Source organism: Corvus cornix, chromosome 5 (assembly GCF_000738735.6).
Source record: "Corvus cornix cornix isolate S_Up_H32 chromosome 5, ASM73873v5, whole genome shotgun sequence".
Lineage (NCBI taxonomy): Eukaryota > Metazoa > Chordata > Aves > Passeriformes > Corvidae > Corvus > Corvus cornix.
In genome coordinates, this window is record NC_046335.1 from 41,272,642 (window position 1) to 41,291,383 (window position 18,742).

The following is an 18,742-nucleotide window of genomic DNA, read 5'->3' on the forward strand; positions in this document are numbered from 1 at the left end:
TCAGATAGACACACTGCTGGACTCTCTCCTTTTGTCCAGGTTGGCCGGAAGTTTTGCTGATTCTGACTGTTAAAACACAATCAACCCAAACCCAAGCTGCCCTCCTTCTGAACTGCATTATTTTGTTAAAACATCAATAGACTTCTTTTTTTTTTTTAATTGAGACAAATACTGAAGAGTCAAATGCCTTATGTGAATCACCATGATGCCACCAGAGCCATACCTATTTCTGTGAGGTAAAAAATCCATCCTGGGTATTCAGTATATTAAGCCCGCTGTAGACAGTTCTGCTGGGAAGGAAGATGGGAAAATACGAGAGGTAAAAAGATGGGTCTTAACCCCTCTAGAAACAGCAGGTTCATATTTCAGACTCATGGGGTCACAGACTGATGTGTTTCTTAAAAGGAGTCAAAAAGTCACAAATACTGTTCCCTGAGCAGATGTTCTCCAGGTAATAGCAAAGGCACGTTTGATTAATACTGTTTTGCCAGCATACTTAAATCTTGCCCTACAGAGCTGTAGGCTGCTTAATTAAATTTTTGTTCAAAAGGAGAGTGAAAAGAAAGCAAAGGACCAGCTTCTAGGTGTAAAACTAGTGTTATCCTCATTGAAACCACCCTGAAGCCAATAGAGCAACTTAGCCAATAGAACTTGAAGTAAGGAAAATTCTGACATTTTCTAGCCATGTTCTGGCAGCAAATATGTTTTTGACAATCATTGGCAAGGAGCTGAGAGCTGTTCCTATTCCCATGTCAGCAGAGTACTTGGTGGTGGGCAGCTCACCATTGCCACGAGCCTTTTGTTTCCAGTAAAGTCGACATGAGTTCGCAATCATGTGCATGCCTCATGATGTGTGTGACTAGGAATAATTCAAATAGAAATAATCACATTAGCTCAAAAATGGAGATCAAAAACCTTATTGACCTTTACAGGCAGTGACACCTTCACTCTGACCAGTGTGCTCAGGACCAAGTCTTGATGCTCGTTTCATACCTCTGAGAAAAAACAGAGGCACACTGCTGGGTGTCGTGGGCAGGAGTAATATATTTTGTCTCTCTATGATTTGGAGTGGTTTTTTTGCCTTTGATGACAGGATTCAGTGCAGAGTTTCACTCAGATGGCATGGAAATTTCAGAGAGTCACAGACAGCATGGAGTCCCTTTTAGGAGAATCTGGGTATTGTGAACACTTACAAACTGGTCATTTATGTCAAAATATAAGAATTAGTGTGAGATAACAGATTCCTCCATATGTGGAAGTCAAGACAATAATATCTATTTTATTATATACCACTTGCCCAGTGAATCTAATATCATAAGCCAAACAACAGAGAGTCATTTTGTCCATAGAAACCTCAAGTGTTGGATGTGAACTCAAGAGTGAGGTCGGCCTGATCACAAAAAGGGGTTGAAGTCACTCCTGTCCCACCATAGCAGAACTGTTTGGTGGATTCGGTGCCCTTGACCCAGGACAGAGAATCTTTCTGATTTCACTACTGAGAAGTGGGGAGAAGTGAATGCTATATAAAAGTATTCAGAGATCAGAGATACTCCGTGGAAAAGGGAGAACAGGTTGAGCTGGTTCCTTCATGAACCAATGGAATTTGTTCCAAGGGAGTGTGTACAGGCACTGATGGTTCAGTGGAACATCACAATATGGTCAGTCTCTGTATCTACTTGGAGTCTAGAGTGATCTGAGGAGAGAAGAAAATCTGAAAAATTCAGGCCTAGCCACAACTGGATTAATACACACAGAAGGCAGGAACACAGCCACACCAGCAAGTATCTGATTTACTGGACAGAGAATGCAAGGTGAAGTGTGCCTTGGAGAATGGGCAATCCAAGAGCTTTTACGACATTTAAATCTGGTAATTCCTTAAACCCATTGGCTTTTCCTGGTCTGATGCACAAAGATGTGTTTCACATGCTCTGGATGTGCAGTTCTCCATGATTAGCACATGCATACTTCCCACACACGTCTCCCTGTAGGCCTGGGACACATCCCTCCTTAGGGAGCAACCAGGTTATGTAGTGCTGCTGCTCTCAGCACATTTTTGTTAATCATATCTGAATGAGGGTTACTACTTCTGGGTAAGCAATCAGAAGTTTAAACTGCATCTGGGTAAATATTCACCATCACATGAGGGCTTAAGCTGCTCCCAGCGGAGTCAGGAGTCATCGAGCAAACACCCATGGCTTGTCTGGGTGTATCACCATCTGTCTGCATGGTTTTGTCCTTTTTCAGTGGCAAATGGGGGCTTAGTGCTTGTGCACGTGAAGGACTGGTGGCTTCACAGAAAAGCAGGTGCTCTGAAAGCTTTAAATAGCTCTGCCACATACTTCAAACATGACTGGCAGCACTCCTAGTATTCTGCCCTGCATTATTTGGCCAAGAAGCCTCAGCCTTTAACTTCCAGGCTTGGCCATTTTAACCTTAAGCCTCCATATGTCTCAGTCCCTCAGAGCATCCCACCACTGAACCTTGCTTAACACAGGTATGGCTCCCTGGGGCGCTGTTCAAACATGCCAAGGGAGGGGAACATAATGAGAGCCCATGGCAGGGCATCTGTAATTTAAGCCAGGGTTTGAACCCAGGCCTTGGCAGATGTCTAGGAGAATTTTGCCCAAGTGTGCTTGCTTTCCTCCTTTCTTTTTCCAAGTGTTTGTTTCCCAGTTTGCACTAAATTTTATTGAAAACATCAGGCTAATAGCAATGGGGAGAGTGGTTGAGTAGATTTTGCCTCTTTTTCCCTTTTCTTTCTGGAATGCAGCCATCAAAATAAACATTAAATGCAAAATGCTGGGGCTTGAGTTATTACTTGTGAGGGTGCTGGGAGGGAAATTTATAGCAACATTACTGTGTTTTGCTAGAAATCTCTTAATGCACCAAAGTGGAGAGGTGTGTGTGTTTTTTATTAAAATGTTACACTCTATAAATCTGAGCAGCAGGGAGGACACAGGTGGCCCCAGGGCTCAGCTGACTGGACTGTCATTTTAAACTTGGGGAAGGTCTGTCTGACTGTCCTCCCCACCCCATCCCAGCATCAGCACGGCCGCGGGCTGTCTCCATCACTGACTGCAATGGCTCTGGAGGCTCTGCCTTTGCTTCATTATAGCAGCCTTCCAGTACCTAAAGGAGACCTACAAGAAAGACGGAGAGGGATTTTTTACAAGAGCCTGTAGTGATAGGACAAGGGGGAATGGCTTTAAACTGAATGAGGGTATGTTTAGATTAGATATTAGGGAGAAATTCTTCACTGTGAGGATTGTGAGGCACTGGAACAGGTTGCCCAGACAAGATGTTTATGCCCCATCCCTGGAAATGTTCCAGGCCAGGGTGGACAGGGCTTTGAGCAACCTGCTCTAGTGGAAGGTGTCCCTGCCCATGGCAGGGGGATTGGAACTGGGTGATCTTTAAGGCCTCTTCCAACACATACCATTCTATGATTCTTTGCAGTTATTGTTGCTGCTGTGGGGTTTACTCCCTCTTTTTGTCCTTCTGATTTTTAAGCCACCAAAAATGACCAGTCAGACTGAGTCATTGCTCCTGCTTTGATAGCAAATTTCCTAATGATTTCATTCAAACACTGCTCCTTTTTAGGACTCTCTCAGTGACCTTCTCTTGTACCCTGGCAGCAGTGTGTCCTGATGAGAAGTTTTTGTGAGTGGATGACCCCTAAAAGCTGAGGATGGTAGCTGGGCAGAGGTCTGTTGCTGTGGCTGGGTGAAGTTGTCACCATGCAATTTGGAGACTTGGGTGCACTTCACCAAGGCTGCTAACTCAGTACAGATTTCTGTGCGAGATGCTGCAGCTTGCTCAGGCTCCGGGGAAAACTGGAGAAGGTCAGGACCCAGAGAAATACCAGTCCCTTGTGTCCCCGTGTCTGTCAGTAGGTAAGGTACTTTTGCCTGAAATTCGGAGGCTGGCTGAGCGGCTCACTTGGGCGGGTGGCTGGTACTGCTGAGCTGCTCACTGGAGGAAGGGGCAGGGACCCGCAGGACTCCGGGGCTCTTTCCCAGCTTCCAGTGGACAGCAGATATTGTGGCTTAGTGGGAGTTCGGGCAATCACTTTTTTTGAGACTCATTTTCTCTGCCTTAAATCGAGGGTGCTTCCCTCAGTGTGAGGCTTCACAGTAAGAACATGACATCCTCATGGGATGTACATGCAGGCATCTCCTCAGCCTGCTCCACTGCTTGCAAAATATACTGGATGCTTTCTGTAAGACCAATCCTGGACCATTCTGTGGAGGGAATTTGCAAACCCTGTGAACCGACTCCCCCTTAATTAGACATGGCTTTGACACAGTAAGTCTTGATAGGATTTTTTTGCGAGTTAAAAAAAAAAAAAGGAATAGCAGGGTTTAGGACGGTTTAAAAAAGTAAACAAGCAAACGAGTAACAGCAAAGAAGGGGTCATATCTACGGTCCAGGAGACTGGAACAGCAGCATGAAGCCCCTGCTAGGAATCACATCTGCTCAGAGATCCCGCCGCTGCGGCTGTGAGACCCGGCCGTGGCCGAAAGCTGAGCCCCCGGGGAGCCGCGGCGGGGCCGGGCAGCCCTCGGGCCGGGCGCTGTGTGCCCGAGGCCGCCAAGGGCCGCAGGGCAGCAGGCGGGCGCGGAGTGTCCCGAGACAAGACACCGTGCGAACGAGCCGAACGCTCTATTTCCAAATCCCCTTTGTCCCGCGCCTCTCCCTCTTCGGACAGTTCTGGAAGGGACTTTTCCAGAGCTTGCCTAAGCTCCCCAAAAAGCACACGTTCCTCTTGTATTCCTCCTCGAATGAACCTGCTGATAAGAGGGGGGCTTCCTCCGGCGCCAGTGCCTTGGAAACAGGCGCTCCGAGCAGCGGGATGGGAGAAAGCCGCTGCCGTGGCCGTGGAGCAAGCGCGGGAGCCCAGCGCGGGCACTCCTCTCCCGGGCCAGGAGCTCAGGGGCTCCGCGGCGCATTGATCCATCGCCCTGAGCATTTAAACCGTGCTGGGTCAGCAGATTTTGGCGCAAATCACAAGGAAAATTAGTTTGTGAGCCTCGCATTTTGCTGTGATATCTGTAATGGGTACGGGATTGTTATCAGAAAAAAAAAAGAAGTCACGATTATAATTCCTAGCAGTGGGTCACGAATTGCTTTACTTGGGAAGATCTGTTCTTTGGTTTAGAGATGGTTTAAGGGAACTGCTTGGAGATTGCAACGAGAAAGGTGTATTTGTTACAAACAACCCGGGAAATGTCCATCGGAGAGTAAGGCAAGGAGAGGAACAAACGAAATTCAAGGGCCAGGCAGGACCGGGGACGGGGCTAAGCCGGCCGCCTCATCGCGGCAGCCCGAACGTTCGAAAGAGCACTGCAGAATGCAGGAACGGGTGCGGGTTTGCCGCCCCTCTCCCAGACCTGGAGTCGCCTTGCCCTGAGCGCTTCATATTAGCAATTAAAAGTATCCACGCTTCCCTGGGAGAGCTTTTCATCCTCCCTCGGCAGCAGGCACCAGCTGCTCTTCGCCGAGGGATGCTGGAGGTGGGTCTCCGGGCTGGGGCAGCGTTGTGCCCGCGGCCTGGGCGGCAGGGTCGGGTCCCAGCACCAGGCGTGACGGGCCGGGGGCGAGCTCCCTTTCGCTCAACCTCCCCCCCGCCCCAGCGTGTCCCCGTCTCTTCTCCCTCGGTCCCGCCGCCGCGGGCTGTCCCAGCTCTGCCCTGCGCATAAAGGTCAGGGGGAGCCGCTCTCGCCGCGCTGACAGGTGCACCAGCTGCCACTGGATGCCTTCGGCTCGGAGCTCCCTCCTCCCCGACCTCTTTGTTTCAAGCGCAGGGCAAGGAGGACATTCCCAGGCCGACGCACCCCTTGGGGAAATGCCTCTCCCGCGGCGCATGGCGGCCCCGGCCCCAAAAGGTCACCAGTATCGGGGGCTGTCCTTGTCCTGTTCCTGGGACCAGAGCCGGGACGCTTGGGGCAGTGGGTCCGCCCGGTCCCGTAGCACATTCCCAGCACGGGCGGGTGGTACCCAGAGCGCGCTGCCGCATCCCCAGGGCTCCGCTGGCCCGCCGAGCCGCCCGGCCCGCCGCCTCCCTCAGCCCCCGTGGGTGCTGCCGTGCACCCTCCCGCGGAGCCTTCGGCCGCTTTCTCGGCATTACCGCCCGCAGGACCCCCGGCTTCCCTGAAGGCAGAGCCGCCCTGCCTTCACTGCGCCCGAACCACTGACTTCAGCGAAAAACAGCCCCTGAGTTCAGAGCCAGCGCTGGCAAGGTCACACACAAAAGGAAAGGATCGAGCAAATTAATAGCAAGTGCATATTTCCCCGCGTGAAGGAATTTACAGACAGCCACCAGGGATGGCATACTAAATATAGACACCCTCCCCCCCATCTCAGATCTGTCCGGGGTGCTTGGTAGCGGGATGAAGTGAGCAGCACCGCTTTAACTCAGCCCGGCTCTACCGTCTAAGCCTGTTTGTGGTCCACCCCGCCTGGCTCAGCCCGGACCGGGGCACGGTGCCGGCTGGGTGCGCTCCGCCAAGCCCGCCGGGACGCGAGGCGGAATGGGGTGCGGATCGGGGTGCGGGGGGCGCGGGGGCCGCCCCTGCTCCGTCTTCCCATTGGTTCTCACATGCTGGCGTCACCCGGGGCCCCGCGAGAGCGATGCCAAAAGAGGTGATTTTCCATGTTTTTCTGGGAACACTGAGGAAAGGACGGGATCGAGGGGTTTGTGATGCTCCGGAGACTCCGGGCTCCGCTGCGCACCCGGGCGCCAGAGCAGGGCACAGCCTGCCGGGGAGCGGGCCCAGCCGCCCTTCTCCAGCCGCGGCAGCCTCGGGGTCTCCGTGCAGGGCCGGGTATATCAGCGCCCTTCGCTGCCCGCAGCTTGGCGCGAGCTCCACACTGCCTGGAAAAGAAAACAAAATTTAAAAATTAAAAAAAAACCAAAACTAAGGGAACAAAATTCTCGTCTGGAAAGCCCTTGCGGCCCGGAGCAGTCCCCTGAGGCACCTTAGGGACCCGGGGGCTGTGCGAGCGGAGCAGGCCATGGTGGGTCTGACCCCCTCCCGCCGCCTCTCCTTGTGCCCCGCACGGAGAGGTCTGGGAACCCCCGCCTCTTCCCCTCCTCCCCGAGCGGGCACCGAGGCCCTACCATGAGCCGCTCGGTCCGCGGACCGGCAGCGGAGGCGGCCTGGGTCCGGCGGGTCCCTCACCCAGCGTCCCAGCGGCCAAGCAGGTGCCCGCTTTGGTGACAACATACAGACACACAGGCACAGGTGGCCATGCGCACCTGTGGATCCTCATGGAGCACTCCGTCCCAGGGGCACCAGGGCTGGCCGCGCTGCGGAGTGGGGCCGAGGAGAGCCGCGGACAGCGCGGCTGCAGGGCCAGGGTCGAAAGGCAGCAGGGTTGAGGAGTGAGAACATGCGGGAAGCGGAGCTCTCTTGCTGAGGTGGCGGTAAGAGGCAGCGGGGCAGGATCGGAGGAGTGGACGGAAAAGCTTTGCCCGCACAAGCCCAGAGACGCAGGGGCTAGCCTGGCCTCGGAGCCTGGTCCTTCCTTTTCCCCGGAAAGGAGGGGAGCGGGTCAGCTTCAGTTCTCTGCAAGCGCTTTCGTTACACGAGGAAGGTGTTTTGATAACATTCGATGTTTACCCCCGAGGAAAGGCGCAAAAGGCAGGACAGCAAAGCGCCCGCGCCCCCAGCTCAGGCCCCAGCCGGTGCCCGGCAGGAGGCAGGAGCCAGAGCGCAAGGCGGCAGGTACCAGCGGGACGGTCACTAAGCAAGCTACACTCCCGAAATAAAGATGCAACCTTCGTCCCGCTGGAAAAAAAAAAAATTGTTGGGGGAGATTAGCACGAGTACTTTTTCCCCTCACTCCCCCCTTGCAGTGGTGTTATAAATAGGTCGCCTTCAGATCTCGGTCCAGTACAAAAGGAGCCCGCAGCTCTGAAGTGACCACACAAACCAATCCGTTGGGGAAACAAACTCGAAACAGTTTCCAAGAGCAGGGCTCTGCCAAATTGCCGGGAGGCAACGGTGTGAAAGATCCCCCCTGTCTTTATCCCCCCTCTCCGGTGAAATGACCCCGCTCCCTGAACCGAGGTTTTTACTCTCCCACGACTCAGAGGGAGGGGGCAGAACCTGGGGTGCTGGATCCGGCACCCCGGAGTCCTGCCGTGACTCTCCTCAGCCATCCCGTCGCCTCTCCGGCTGCAGCCATGGGGAATACCAGGAGGACGGTGGAAGCTTGAGGGGACACCGCAGGTTTCCCTCGGCGGTGGCTGGGAAAGTGGGGAAGAGCATTCTTGCCTCCTCCCCCCGGCCTCCTGCGAGAGCCCGGGCTCATTCCAGCAGCCGTCCCTCCTGCCCGCTCCCCGCAGCCCTGCGCTGCCGCGGCCGGTGTGCAGGGACCAGCGGAAACCTCTGCCTTTTCCCTGGACTTGACACAAGCCTGAGTGTTTAAATCACACAGGAATAAAGGTTTATTTTTCTTCCAGAAATCGAAATGCGGGATACGCCCGCCATCGCCTGCGCCTCGCTCCGGGTCCTCACCCGGGAGTGACGCCCGCCCTTGCCGCGGAGGAAAGGAAACGGCTCCTCGGAAACAAGCCAGTCAGGGCTGCCCTGGGCTGTCCCTTCTCCCTGGGGTGTCGCCGGCAGGCGACACCTGGAACGCCCGGAACTGCAAATTCCTGACGATTCCCCCATCTATTACTCGGCCGGCGTGAGCTGCCGTCCATAAAGGCGGGACCGGTTGGCTCTCACAAGGGCTCCCGCAGCTCTGGGGGAGAAGGGACCCTCGGGAGTGACCCCTTCCAAAACCAACAGGGACCGTACCTGAAAATGGTCTCGGTATAAAGCCCATGTACACATGGAATTGGCAACCGGTTGCTACGGAGCGCAGACCTTTCGGCCGCTCTTTCGTCCTTCCCTTTTGGATGCATTTGATGCAGGGACAGGGCAGATTTGGGGTCACTCAGAGAAAAAAATGATGAGATCGTGTTTCAAATGGCGCGCGTCCCTTTGTGCCCTTGCTCTGCGGATTCTCGGTCCCGCAGCCGGGAATGCGGGGAGACCGGGCGGGCAGAGCTCCGCGGCCGGATGGACACGCAGCCCCATCGCCTCGTTTAACGGGAGGGACGCTACAGGCTCCCTGTTTGCTTTTGCATTCGCAAAGCTCCGCTCCCGGCTCACGGGGGCTGAGGGGAATCCCCCGCCACACTTGCTGAGGGAACTGCATGCCAGACCTAGTCCAGCTAAACGAAAGCAGTCAAGAAAAGTGACTTCCCGGTTATTCCCCCCCCAAGCCCGCTAGATCGCCAGGTATTTGCGCGCATCCTTTCCCGCCGTAACGATTCCCGAATTAACCTTCCGCTTCTAGGGACGCAAATTGGCTCTTAGAGAGAGGGTTTCATTGCTGTCCTTTCCGAGGGCTGCGGATTAGCCCTGATTTGAAATTAATGGATTTTTCGTTATAGTTTAATGCAAGGAGGGGCTAGCCGAGTGCTCTGACCGAAGGGACCCTGGGCAGCCCCCCTTCGGCTCGGCCACGCTGCACTGCCTCTGCGAGCCAGTGCACTGCAGCGCTTCTGAATAAAAATCATATATATATATATATATATATATATATATAAAAACTCCTGCCCGATCCCCAAATCTCTCCCTTTCGTTTTTGCTCTTGCTGTTGTTTAACTTTGCTGAAGAGAAATCCCGAGGCCGAGTACAACGGTGTAGCATCCAGGACTGCCCTCACATCATTTCTTTCAGGGTTCTTTTTCGTTCCTCAAAAACATCGCAGGGAAAGGAACTGGAAAACACGTATTTAAAGTGCCCCTCCACCGTGAGCGACTCTGCGAGGCCGCTGCGGAGGAGCTGGGGATGCGGGAGCTGAAGTGCTACCGGTGCCCAGGGCAGCTGCCTGCCCTTCGGCGGAGCCGCTCGCAGACTGTCGGTACCGGCAGTACCCAGGCTCCCTTGGCCGCCTCGAAGCGGATTTTAGAAAGGCTTTCACGCATTGAGTTGGTTTGGTTTTTATTATGTCGTGGACGAGGGAAAGAAAGGGGCCTGCGGTGGGGTGGGCGAGTTTGGGAGGGGAGAAAGAAAGGACAAGAAAAGAACTAAGTAGAGGTAATAAAGAGAGTAAGGAAGGCAAATCCGCTGAAAGCTTTCTTGGACCAGAAAACTCAGCGAGCCCAGCGCTGCTCTCAGGGAGACTCGCAAAATGGTTTAAAATCTCATAAATGAATCCGTCTCTGGATGTTTTTAACGACGATGTCGCTAGAAATCCCTTCTGCATCTGGGGGGTGGGCGCCTATTCTTGTCAGATCCAAGCTAATGAAAACGGCGGAGCCGGTCTTGCTCGTGGAGCAAAGGCCTGGAGGGTGGCGGTGGCCACGGGCCCCTCCCGAGCCGTCGTCTCGGGGGTCGCATTCCCATTCTGCCGTCCCGCTCCCTCTTGAGCCGCATCCCGCTCCCCCCCGCACACACAGATATATACACACACACATGAAAGCCACCAGTTCCCCCCGCTCTGCACGGGGTGGGGGAAGCTACGCGCGAGAAGGGAGGACACATGGTCCGGGCCCCGGGGGGAGCCCGCTGGGAGCCCAGAGCAGCCGCCGATGCCCCGCTCCCCTCCCGCAGCCGGCTCCGCTGCGGCCCGCGCTCCCGAAGGGGTTAAGGTTCTTCTTGCCTTCCCTTTCCGTTACTCTTTTTTTCTTTAATTTCGTTACATTTTTCTCTTTTCTCCTTTTCTTTTCTTTTCTTTTCTTTTCTTTTCTTTTCTTTTCTTTTCTTTTCTTTTCTTTTCTTTTCTTTTCTTTTCTTTTCTTTTCTTTTCTTCCGAAGAACTGTGGATTTAGTTTGCATAATATCTTTATTACTGAAAACTTCAAGGTAAGTGAGCAATAGAAACCAGATGTGGGGATGGGAGGAAGGCAGGGTAAGAGTAAGTAAGGGGTAACAGGAGTTAACTGGGGGAGGAGGGGAATCAGGTTGAATGGGGGGGGGGGGGGAAGGACGACGAAAGGTGAGTATTGATTTATTTTTAAGCTCTTTCTGTGTTGTAATTGACCCCTCAAACCATAAAGGGCTTCTGCTAGCCTCTGTCCCTTTGCAAGTCACCTCTGGCAATCCCAGAAGCTTGGTCCAATTCTGTGTGTTTGGTGACTCTGTTAAAATCCGTCCCTGCTGCCCTCCCGTTTGGATCCAGTAGTTTTACACCTGAAGAGAGAATGTTTTTAGAGGTAAATAAATAATAACCATCATAAACGTGCGGCGAGATCCGACGGAGAGCTCGCCCGGCTCTGTGCGGGGCGACTCCGACACCGCTGTGTCACGGTAGGGAAAGGGCTCACGGCATTGCTAGGAGAGCTGTCGGCCCTGAAGGGGTTAACGGGAGGGGGGAGGCTTAAAGGCAGATAGCTGCGGGGAAAATCCGTATTGCCTTTAATAGAGAGGAGAGGGTCGCAGAGGCGAGGGTCCCCACAGCTGGGGCAGGGAGCAGAGGAGAGAGCCGCAGTGAACAGAGCGTGTCACGACCATTAAATCGTCCCCGGCGCTTCCGCCGGCGCGGATCCCGCACTCATCCCTTCGTGGCGTTTATGTCATCTGCTTGATTTTCTGGTTTTTAATCATAAAAGTTTCGGGGCTGGTTTGTTTTTCTGGTTTGGCTTATTTTTTATTTTTTTTTAAACACAAAAGATATGACCTCCACCCTCCCTCTGCTTCCACACACCCCCATACACACACACTCACACACACCCCTTCCTGGGCCCCCTCCCCTCCACTGTCATCATCTACATATTAATTGGGGGAGAGGTCTCCCTCTCTCTCTCTTTTTTTTTTCCCTATGTGGTGGGGGGGAAAGTGCAGAGAAGAGCCTCTTTAGAGTGTAGTTTGGAGAGAGACATGGAGGGCAAGCGTATGTGAGAGTAGGGAGGGAGGGAAAGAAAAAGACCACTTTTACTGTGCGAGAACTTAAGGGGGTTTGGAGATCTGGTCAGCTTTCACGAACATCTGAATCCTCTTAGAGCTCCCCGGCCCAGCTGTGAGTGTGTGTCTATGCGAGAGGGAGAGAAAAAGAGTGGTTCCTGGTGCCCCTCCAAGCGCATTAAGGACACTCGGGCCTTTTAATTTTAGGAATGAATGCTGATACTTGTGTTTCTTATTGTGATCCGGCTGCCATGGATTCCTACTACAACGCAGCCTCCCAGGACACAGAAGGCTCCTCGCCTTTTAGGGCATTTCAAGCAAGTGACAAGTTCAGCCCTACTTTCCTGGCCAGCAAAGGACAAGGCTTTGGTGACAGCAGCACTAAGTGCCGGAGCCGCTACAGCCAGCAGGAATGTCAGTCCCTGGATGGCAGCGTGCAGGCTCCCGGCTCTGCCGGGGCTCCGGCCTCCTTTAACAAATACCCTCCGCAGCAGCAGCCGCCGCACCTCTACATGCAGCGAGGCCCCTGCAAAACCCCCCCGGACAGCAACATCAAGCTGCAGGAGAGTAGCGGCCACAACGGAGCCCTGCAGGTCTCCTGTTACGGTGAGTCCTTGGCGTGCGGCGGGGAAGCATTGGAGGCGAAAGCGGAGAGAGACTCCCGGGCCTGGGAAGGGCCTCCCGGGAACGTGGGGGGTGGCTGCCTGGCAGGACAAACCCTACCGGGCTCAAGGAGACCTTGCCCGGCTCCGGCGCGCAGCCCCCTCTCGCCGCAGCGGGGGCCGCCGTGCCCCACGAATTTCTTCATTCTCAGCCGGGTCTGGAGCCCGCGATGCCCGCGGGAAGCCGCCTTCCCTCGTGTCCCGCTTAGCGGTGATCTTAATCGTAATTTCGGAATGCGGGCGATGCGCTCCCGCAAAGCGTTAGCTCTTGAGCAGTGCGGGGAGCTCCGCGGAAACCGGGACAGAAACAGAAATAGCGGAGGGCCGGGCTGTGCGATGTACTCTCCCCGGGGACGGTTTTCCACAGAAAGAATTTCTGGAAAATTTCACCGAAACCATCACTTTTCGCGGAAACGGCCTCTCCTGTCTCTCACTCACTCCCCTAATTGCCACTCCCCTAATTGATTTCTGCCCGGCTGCAGATAACCCCCTCGCATCCCCTCCGCGGGTCATTAGCGGCAATTAAGACACTCCCTCGTGCTGGCGCTCGACAGTACAGCAGGGAACGGGGGCGCTTCTCATGTCGTTTCCGAGCGTGGCTTTAAAAGGCTTCTTCGGGAGGTTTCTGCTGTATCGTGGTGGTTAGGGAGAAGCAAACCAAACAAACAAATAACCCCCCTCCCCCTCCAAAAAACAAACAAGCAGTAAAATTCAACAACGAAACAAATAAACCCCCTAATCAGTCTTCCCAAGAAGAGAAAGTGGAAATGTAAGCTCTTCCTTTCCCTCCCGGTGATCTCTGTGTGGGCCGAGGGGCTGCCCCGGCCTAGATTCAGCGCGGCGCCGCTGACGGGGTTTCATCCCCGACGTGTCAGTCCCAAAGGTAGGGAAAGCTATAGGACCGTGTCTCGAGTGAGACCATAAGACGGGCAGTGACTACGGACTGGGGGCACACGGGAGGTGGAAGAGGTCCGGGTCAGGCCAGCCATCCCACTTCTAGGTTCTCGCCGTCATTTGAGCACTCTTTGCCCTCTTCACCCTTTTCCCCCATTTTTAGACTTAAAAAGGGGTAGAGGCGCCTTACCTCTGCCCGTTTCCCAAACCCCGGCGTGCCAGGTCGCCTTCAGGCGCCGTCCCTCGCCCCTTGCTTGTAGCTGAGGTGACCCTGGATCCAGGTCCACAGCCTCAGTTCCCCCACGCACAGGGGATTCCCCTTCATAGGCAAAGGACATGAAGTCCTCTCCATACAGACGCAGGCATAGCCAAGGTACGCTGCCCTCGGACGGGCTCCTGCCCCAACCCGCATGGGTCCTTCCTGTACCCTGTGGCACAACCATCCTCCCGCGGGTATCTCCTCACCGGGCCACGGAGTGGCATGAGGGCTCTCTTTGAGGGCTGCTTCCGCGCTTTTTCTGGCCAGAACTGGGGCTTTGACCCTCTCCTATGCTCCCTCTCTTCCCCCGCCCTTTCTCCGTGGGCGGACAACCCCCACCAGCCTCAGGCCCGCTCCTCATCCGCGCAGGCCTCTGGGGCCAGCCCGGCCTCCACGGGAAAGGACGCGGTGGGACAGGGGAGCCCCGAGGGGTTGTGGTCCGTGCGGGAGGTAACCGGTCCCCACTTCCTTCGGCAATGGGATCGCAGGGCAGCCCTCCGCGCCTTCCCGGCTGCTCTGACATCGTCTCTCTGTTAACCCGCTCTCTTGTTTTTGTAGGTTGCAAAGCCCAGGGCGCCGGCATAGCCTGTGATGACACATTACAACCCCCCAGTAGAATCACACGAGTTTATTGCCCTCCTAATACGGCCGGGGTTCCCTGATTTATTTTCAAGAGGGGCTCGGGGTTCTCCGTCAGTGGGAGCCCCGCGGCGGCGGCGGGTGGCCCGGCCCGGGGCCCGGCCCGGCCCAGACCGCGCTCGTTGTGAGCCCCTTGTGATGTGGCTGGGGACGGTGGGCTGTAATGAGAGACACATGGTTCGGCAATGATAATTAATAGCAATAGTGATAATAATAGTGCTTAACGGTTGAAGAGAGAGACTCGCTAATAACAGACAGATCGGGGTTTCACGGAGCGATTGCAACATCCGTAGGCGCCTCTCCGCCTTTTCCCAAACCGCGAGACCACCGCGCCGGGCGCAGGAGTTGTGCCCCGGCAACGCCGCGACGAGCTAAAGGGACGGGGAAACCTCCGAGCCGGAGTAGATCCCCTCGGCGCGGGTGAGCGCGGGGGAAGAGAAACCCGTCCTCGTTCTCTGCAGTGGGCACAAGCGCGGTCAGCCAGGGCGCACACGGCACCCGAGGCGGGTGAGGAGAGCTGCCCGGAGAGGTTTGCTCGGGAAGCCGGGGACAGGCGGCTGTCCCACCGCCGCCCGCCGAGACCCCGCCGCGGCTTCGGTGCTGGTCCTGCCGTGCGCATTGTGCAGAGGTGAAGGAGCGCGGCAGGGACCGCTGGCTCCGCGCGTCCCCTGTTGTCCGGGCCTGAGCAGGATGCTGGAGTGGTGGGAAGCCGGGACCGTAAACCCCTCAATTTAAAAAACAACAAAACCCCAAAAGAAGAGGAAAAAACCCTCAACCAAGCAAAACACAAACCGAGGCCAACCAGCAGGCAGGCTCTCCTGCCGGTGGATACTCAGGCGGCCGGCTTCCCTCGCTCCCGTAGCGGCGGCGGGTCCATCGCCCGGCCTGGCCCCCGCCTGGCCCGGTACCCCCTCGAGGGGGTGCTGCTCCCCGCCACGGTGTCCCCGTAGCCCTCGCCTCCGCCTTTTCCCTGGTCGCTGTGGAGGTCCCGGACGAGCCCGGAGCGGAGCTGCCGGGCGCTGCGGCGGGGGCCGGGCCGGCGGGGCACGGCAGGCATGGCACACACTCCGCGAGCCGCAGGGACAGGGTGTCCCCTCCTTTTTTTAGCTGTTTAATTTCATTTTATTTCCTTAATAAACACGTCTTTTTGTGTTATAAAAAGCCAGAGCCTGCCATCTATTGCTCTCGGCTTCTATTTCTAGATCTAAGACCTTCTACTGCATTGTATGGATAAATATAGGCCAGGGAGAGCTGCGGCCGTAAATACACGGAGGACACGGACGGCAATCGTCGGAGCGCTTCCAGCCCGGCTTCTGGCAGGGACAGCGGCACCGGGCGGCCTTGGCTCTCGACCGGGCTCCCCGCGGCCCCCTCGCAGCGGCGGCTGCCGGCCTGGCCCTATGGGCATTCCCGGCAGGGCTCCTCCTGCGCCTACCCGGAGCCCGCTGCCCCTGCGCTGAGACGGGCCGGCAGCCTCACACGGCTTCCTCCGAGAATAGGGGCACGGGTTATTCCGCAAACCGGCACGGGCAGTGAAAGCCGAATTCTTAAATAACAGTCATAGAATCATAGAATCATCACGGGTGGAAGAGACCTTCAAGATCATCCAGTCCTCAGAACAGGTCATATATCTTGGCTTAGGAGGGGGAAAGGCTTTCGAATGATTTATGTGCTGTAGTAATCTGACTTGCTATTTCTACTGCTCGGAGCTGAAGTAAGTTATATTTCTTGAAACATGTGTATTCACATACCCCTATACACACAGAAATGTATACGTATATTGCAGTCTAGAAATACCGGCTGGAACAAAATCCTTTGGGGAGTGAAGGCGAATGTGATGGGGATATTTGCTCAAAGGAAACAGGAGAAAGGAAACGGCTTTCTCTAGCAGAGGAAATTCTTTAAGTACCGCGTTATGCAAATAACGACCATTTCTTTTATTTAGCTATCAAATAAAAAGTGCGACCGTAAGTGGGGTATTACTAGAAGTACAGAAAGTCACTGCTGTAGGAATCGGAGGCTCGCTGCGTGCTTTTTAAATTGACACTTTTAATGGATTTCTTCTCCTCCTCCTTCCCTGATGTAATGTAAGCTGCAGGCACGGCAGGAACGAGCTCGCTGGCGGTCCCTCTCCGCCTCCCGCGAGAGGACCGCTCTCTGCCAGGCGCTCGGGGCTCCCCGCGGCGCCGCGCAGAGCCCCCGCCGACGTTCAAGGGCTCTGCGGAGTTCGCCGTGCGCCGGGGAGGGCCGGCGGCGTCTGCCCCCTTCCTCCGGCTTCGGCCGCAGCCCCGTGCCCGGAGCGGAACGGGGTAACGGGGGCCGTGTGTTCGCCTTGGGACTCCCTCAGGGCTCCCCCACCTCGGCCGTCCGGCTTGAGGATCTCCGCAGGAATGGCTCTTTCAGGAGCGGGATGGCGGTCCCTGCCCCTCGCCCGCCGAGAACCCGGGGGGCAGAGGACTTTGGGAGGGGTGTCCCGAGCTGCGGCGGCCCTTCGGTCCTGCCTTCCCTTCGCTCTCCCCGCAGCTTTGATCTCGGCCCCGGCTCCTGCCCGGGCTCCTTCGCCGCGGCTAGGAGCCGCAGGCGGGGTGCTCGGGCTCCCCCCGCACCTCTCTCCGCCGGGGTGGGGAGATGCTGCTGCCCTGATCCCCGCGGGAGCAACAGGGAGAGTATAAAGGGGACAAGTGCGCGGGAGGCAGGCGCGAGTGGGGAAGGGGACAAGGGGGGACGTGATCCAAGCTGGCGTCGGGGAGAAGGAGCCGGCAAGCGAAGCCAGGAGGGCGGGGAGGCGAGGCGAGCTTCGGGGAGCTGGGCGGCAGAGCCGGCCCTTCCCTCCCGCTGATGTGGGACCGGCTGGCCCGGCGAGGCTCGGCCGCCGGCTCCCGGCGTGCTGCTGACGCCGCCCTGGCAATAGCCCTTTCTTTTCCACAATAGGGCCACCAGATCTGCCATTCAAGGGTTCCGGCACCCTCCCAGGGAGGGGAGGGAGCTCTCGCCAGGAGTTTGGCTAAACCTCTGTTTGAACAGACACTCGGAGGTGCGGGATCTCCTCCGCGGAAACCTGCGGGATTTCCTCAGGGAGCCAGACGCGAAGGTAGGGCTCACGTTCCTTATCGCTAGGGCCGCGCAGGTTTATTCGCGGTTCTTTCCAAAAGGTGTTTTGCGCTTCTCTTGAATTGGACGGTAGATCTGGCTGGAGGCTTTTATAGGATTCCTGACCCGAGCTGTTTATAACACTCATGTGTCAAAGGACCGGGAGACTCCCTCCCCCTTGTATCCCTGCCGCTCCCTCCTTGCAGTAAGATTTCTTTTCGCACTAGAGCTGTTTATTTTCGACTTGTCCGCTGCTGATTGGGATTAACTCCGCTTTAGCCCTACACTTCAGCAGCGCACGCCTGTAAACCCAGCAGGACGTTACCAGCAACAAGAAGGTGCGGAAAGAGAGAGAAAGAGTCTTAAAACTTTTACTAGTCTTAATTGTTTTGAAAGCAACACAGAGCGAAGCAGACGAGAAAAATACTGATGGAAAGAGAGATTTGGAGATGCTTGTTTGAGTACGTTTTTTTCCTAAGGGTTTGGTGTAGGAGTCCTATTAACAATATATGCTGATGCCAGATAGCACAAATGAGCTGTGTGTGTGTTATCTGGAGCTGCAGGCTGTTTATTTTGTGCAGCCTTTTGAGTGTACATTCAGTGTGGTTGCATGACTAACTGGCTGGAGTGATTCACTGGCTGCTTTATGGGTGACTGCTCAAAACAAGTTGTGAATCAAAAGAGATTTCTTTGGCTGTGGTTTCTAACCTCCCAAGTTAAAGGCACCCACGGTTTAAGGGGAGCTAATGTGCAGACTTCAATCCCTCAGATCGTGAAGATTTATTCGTTCTCCGAGCCCTGCGTTCAAAGCCATGATGAGTTTCCCTTGTAAGAGGGAGGTGGTGTCTGAGAGGCTCGGAGCCAAGGTCTGCTGCTAAAGGACAGCTCCAGACCTGTCCATTTGGTCTCCCTAGTTCCTGGCCCTTTAGCCAGTTTTGCTCCCTGGGGTCCTTAAGATGCTTTATTATTTGTTCAGGGCATTTTTGTAGCTGTAGCAATTCTCAGGTTAAAAGTGTGAATGTGTCTCGGGGAAGTAAGGGACTTTTATTCTCATTTTACAGTTGGAAAAACTGACACTTGGAACACCCGAGCGGCTTGTGCAAGGTGAAGCTGTGGCCACTCAGTGGCATCAGTGTGACCTTCGCAGGGCCGTGGCTCCGGCAAAAGGAGGCACTCAGCCAGCTAGAGAAGGAATCATTGCTGGAGTCAGAAACTCACAGAGTAGAGGTCCCGTGTGTGATTTTGTAGGGGCTTTTACTTAGGTTTCTTGACAGTCATGTCCTTATTCTGTGCAA

The 18,742-nt window shown here is 55.3% G+C and overlaps 2 protein-coding genes across 4 annotated transcripts in view; one reads left to right on the forward strand and one right to left on the reverse strand.

Moving 5' to 3' along the window:
* Positions 1–6,264: 6,264 nt before the first annotated feature.
* On the reverse strand, positions 6,265–14,270 carry LOC120410065. Of its 3 annotated transcripts, none has more exons than XR_005602016.1 (2): positions 7,259–7,607; positions 6,265–6,874 (listed from the first exon to the last, which is right to left on the reverse strand). XR_005602016.1 is itself a non-coding variant. In XM_039552740.1 (2 exons), exons 1-2 carry the CDS (start codon positions 14,239–14,241, stop codon positions 6,595–6,597), a joined length of 597 nt encoding a protein of 198 aa, XP_039408674.1. In that variant the 5' UTR covers positions 14,242–14,270; the 3' UTR covers positions 6,265–6,594. The 3 variants fall into 3 exon arrangements, 2 of the variants coding, with proteins under 2 accessions (XP_039408674.1, XP_039408673.1); XM_039552740.1 differs by lacking the exon at positions 7,259–7,607 and adding an exon at positions 13,925–14,270; XM_039552739.1 differs by lacking the exon at positions 7,259–7,607 and adding an exon at positions 13,650–14,270.
* The window catches only part of ALX4 (ALX homeobox 4), a 44,827-nt gene continuing 37,088 nt past the window's right edge, over positions 11,004–18,742 (forward strand). Inside the window, 1 exon segment of the mRNA XM_039552738.1 lies at positions 11,004–12,509. Coding sequence (XP_039408672.1) covers positions 12,113–12,509 — 397 coding nt within the window. The 5' untranslated portion in view covers positions 11,004–12,112.

Bases quoted from the DNA above. Each gene is read 5' to 3' on its own strand.
- LOC120410065 (XM_039552739.1), bottom strand. From the start codon at position 13,902: ATGGTTGTGCCACAGGGTACAGGAAGGACCCATGCGGGTTGGGGCAGG. The intron at 6,875-13,649 runs GTAAGGCGCCTC...TTTCTTTTCCAG, and splicing joins GGTTTGGGAAACGGGCAGAG to GCAGTGTGGAGCTCGCGCCA.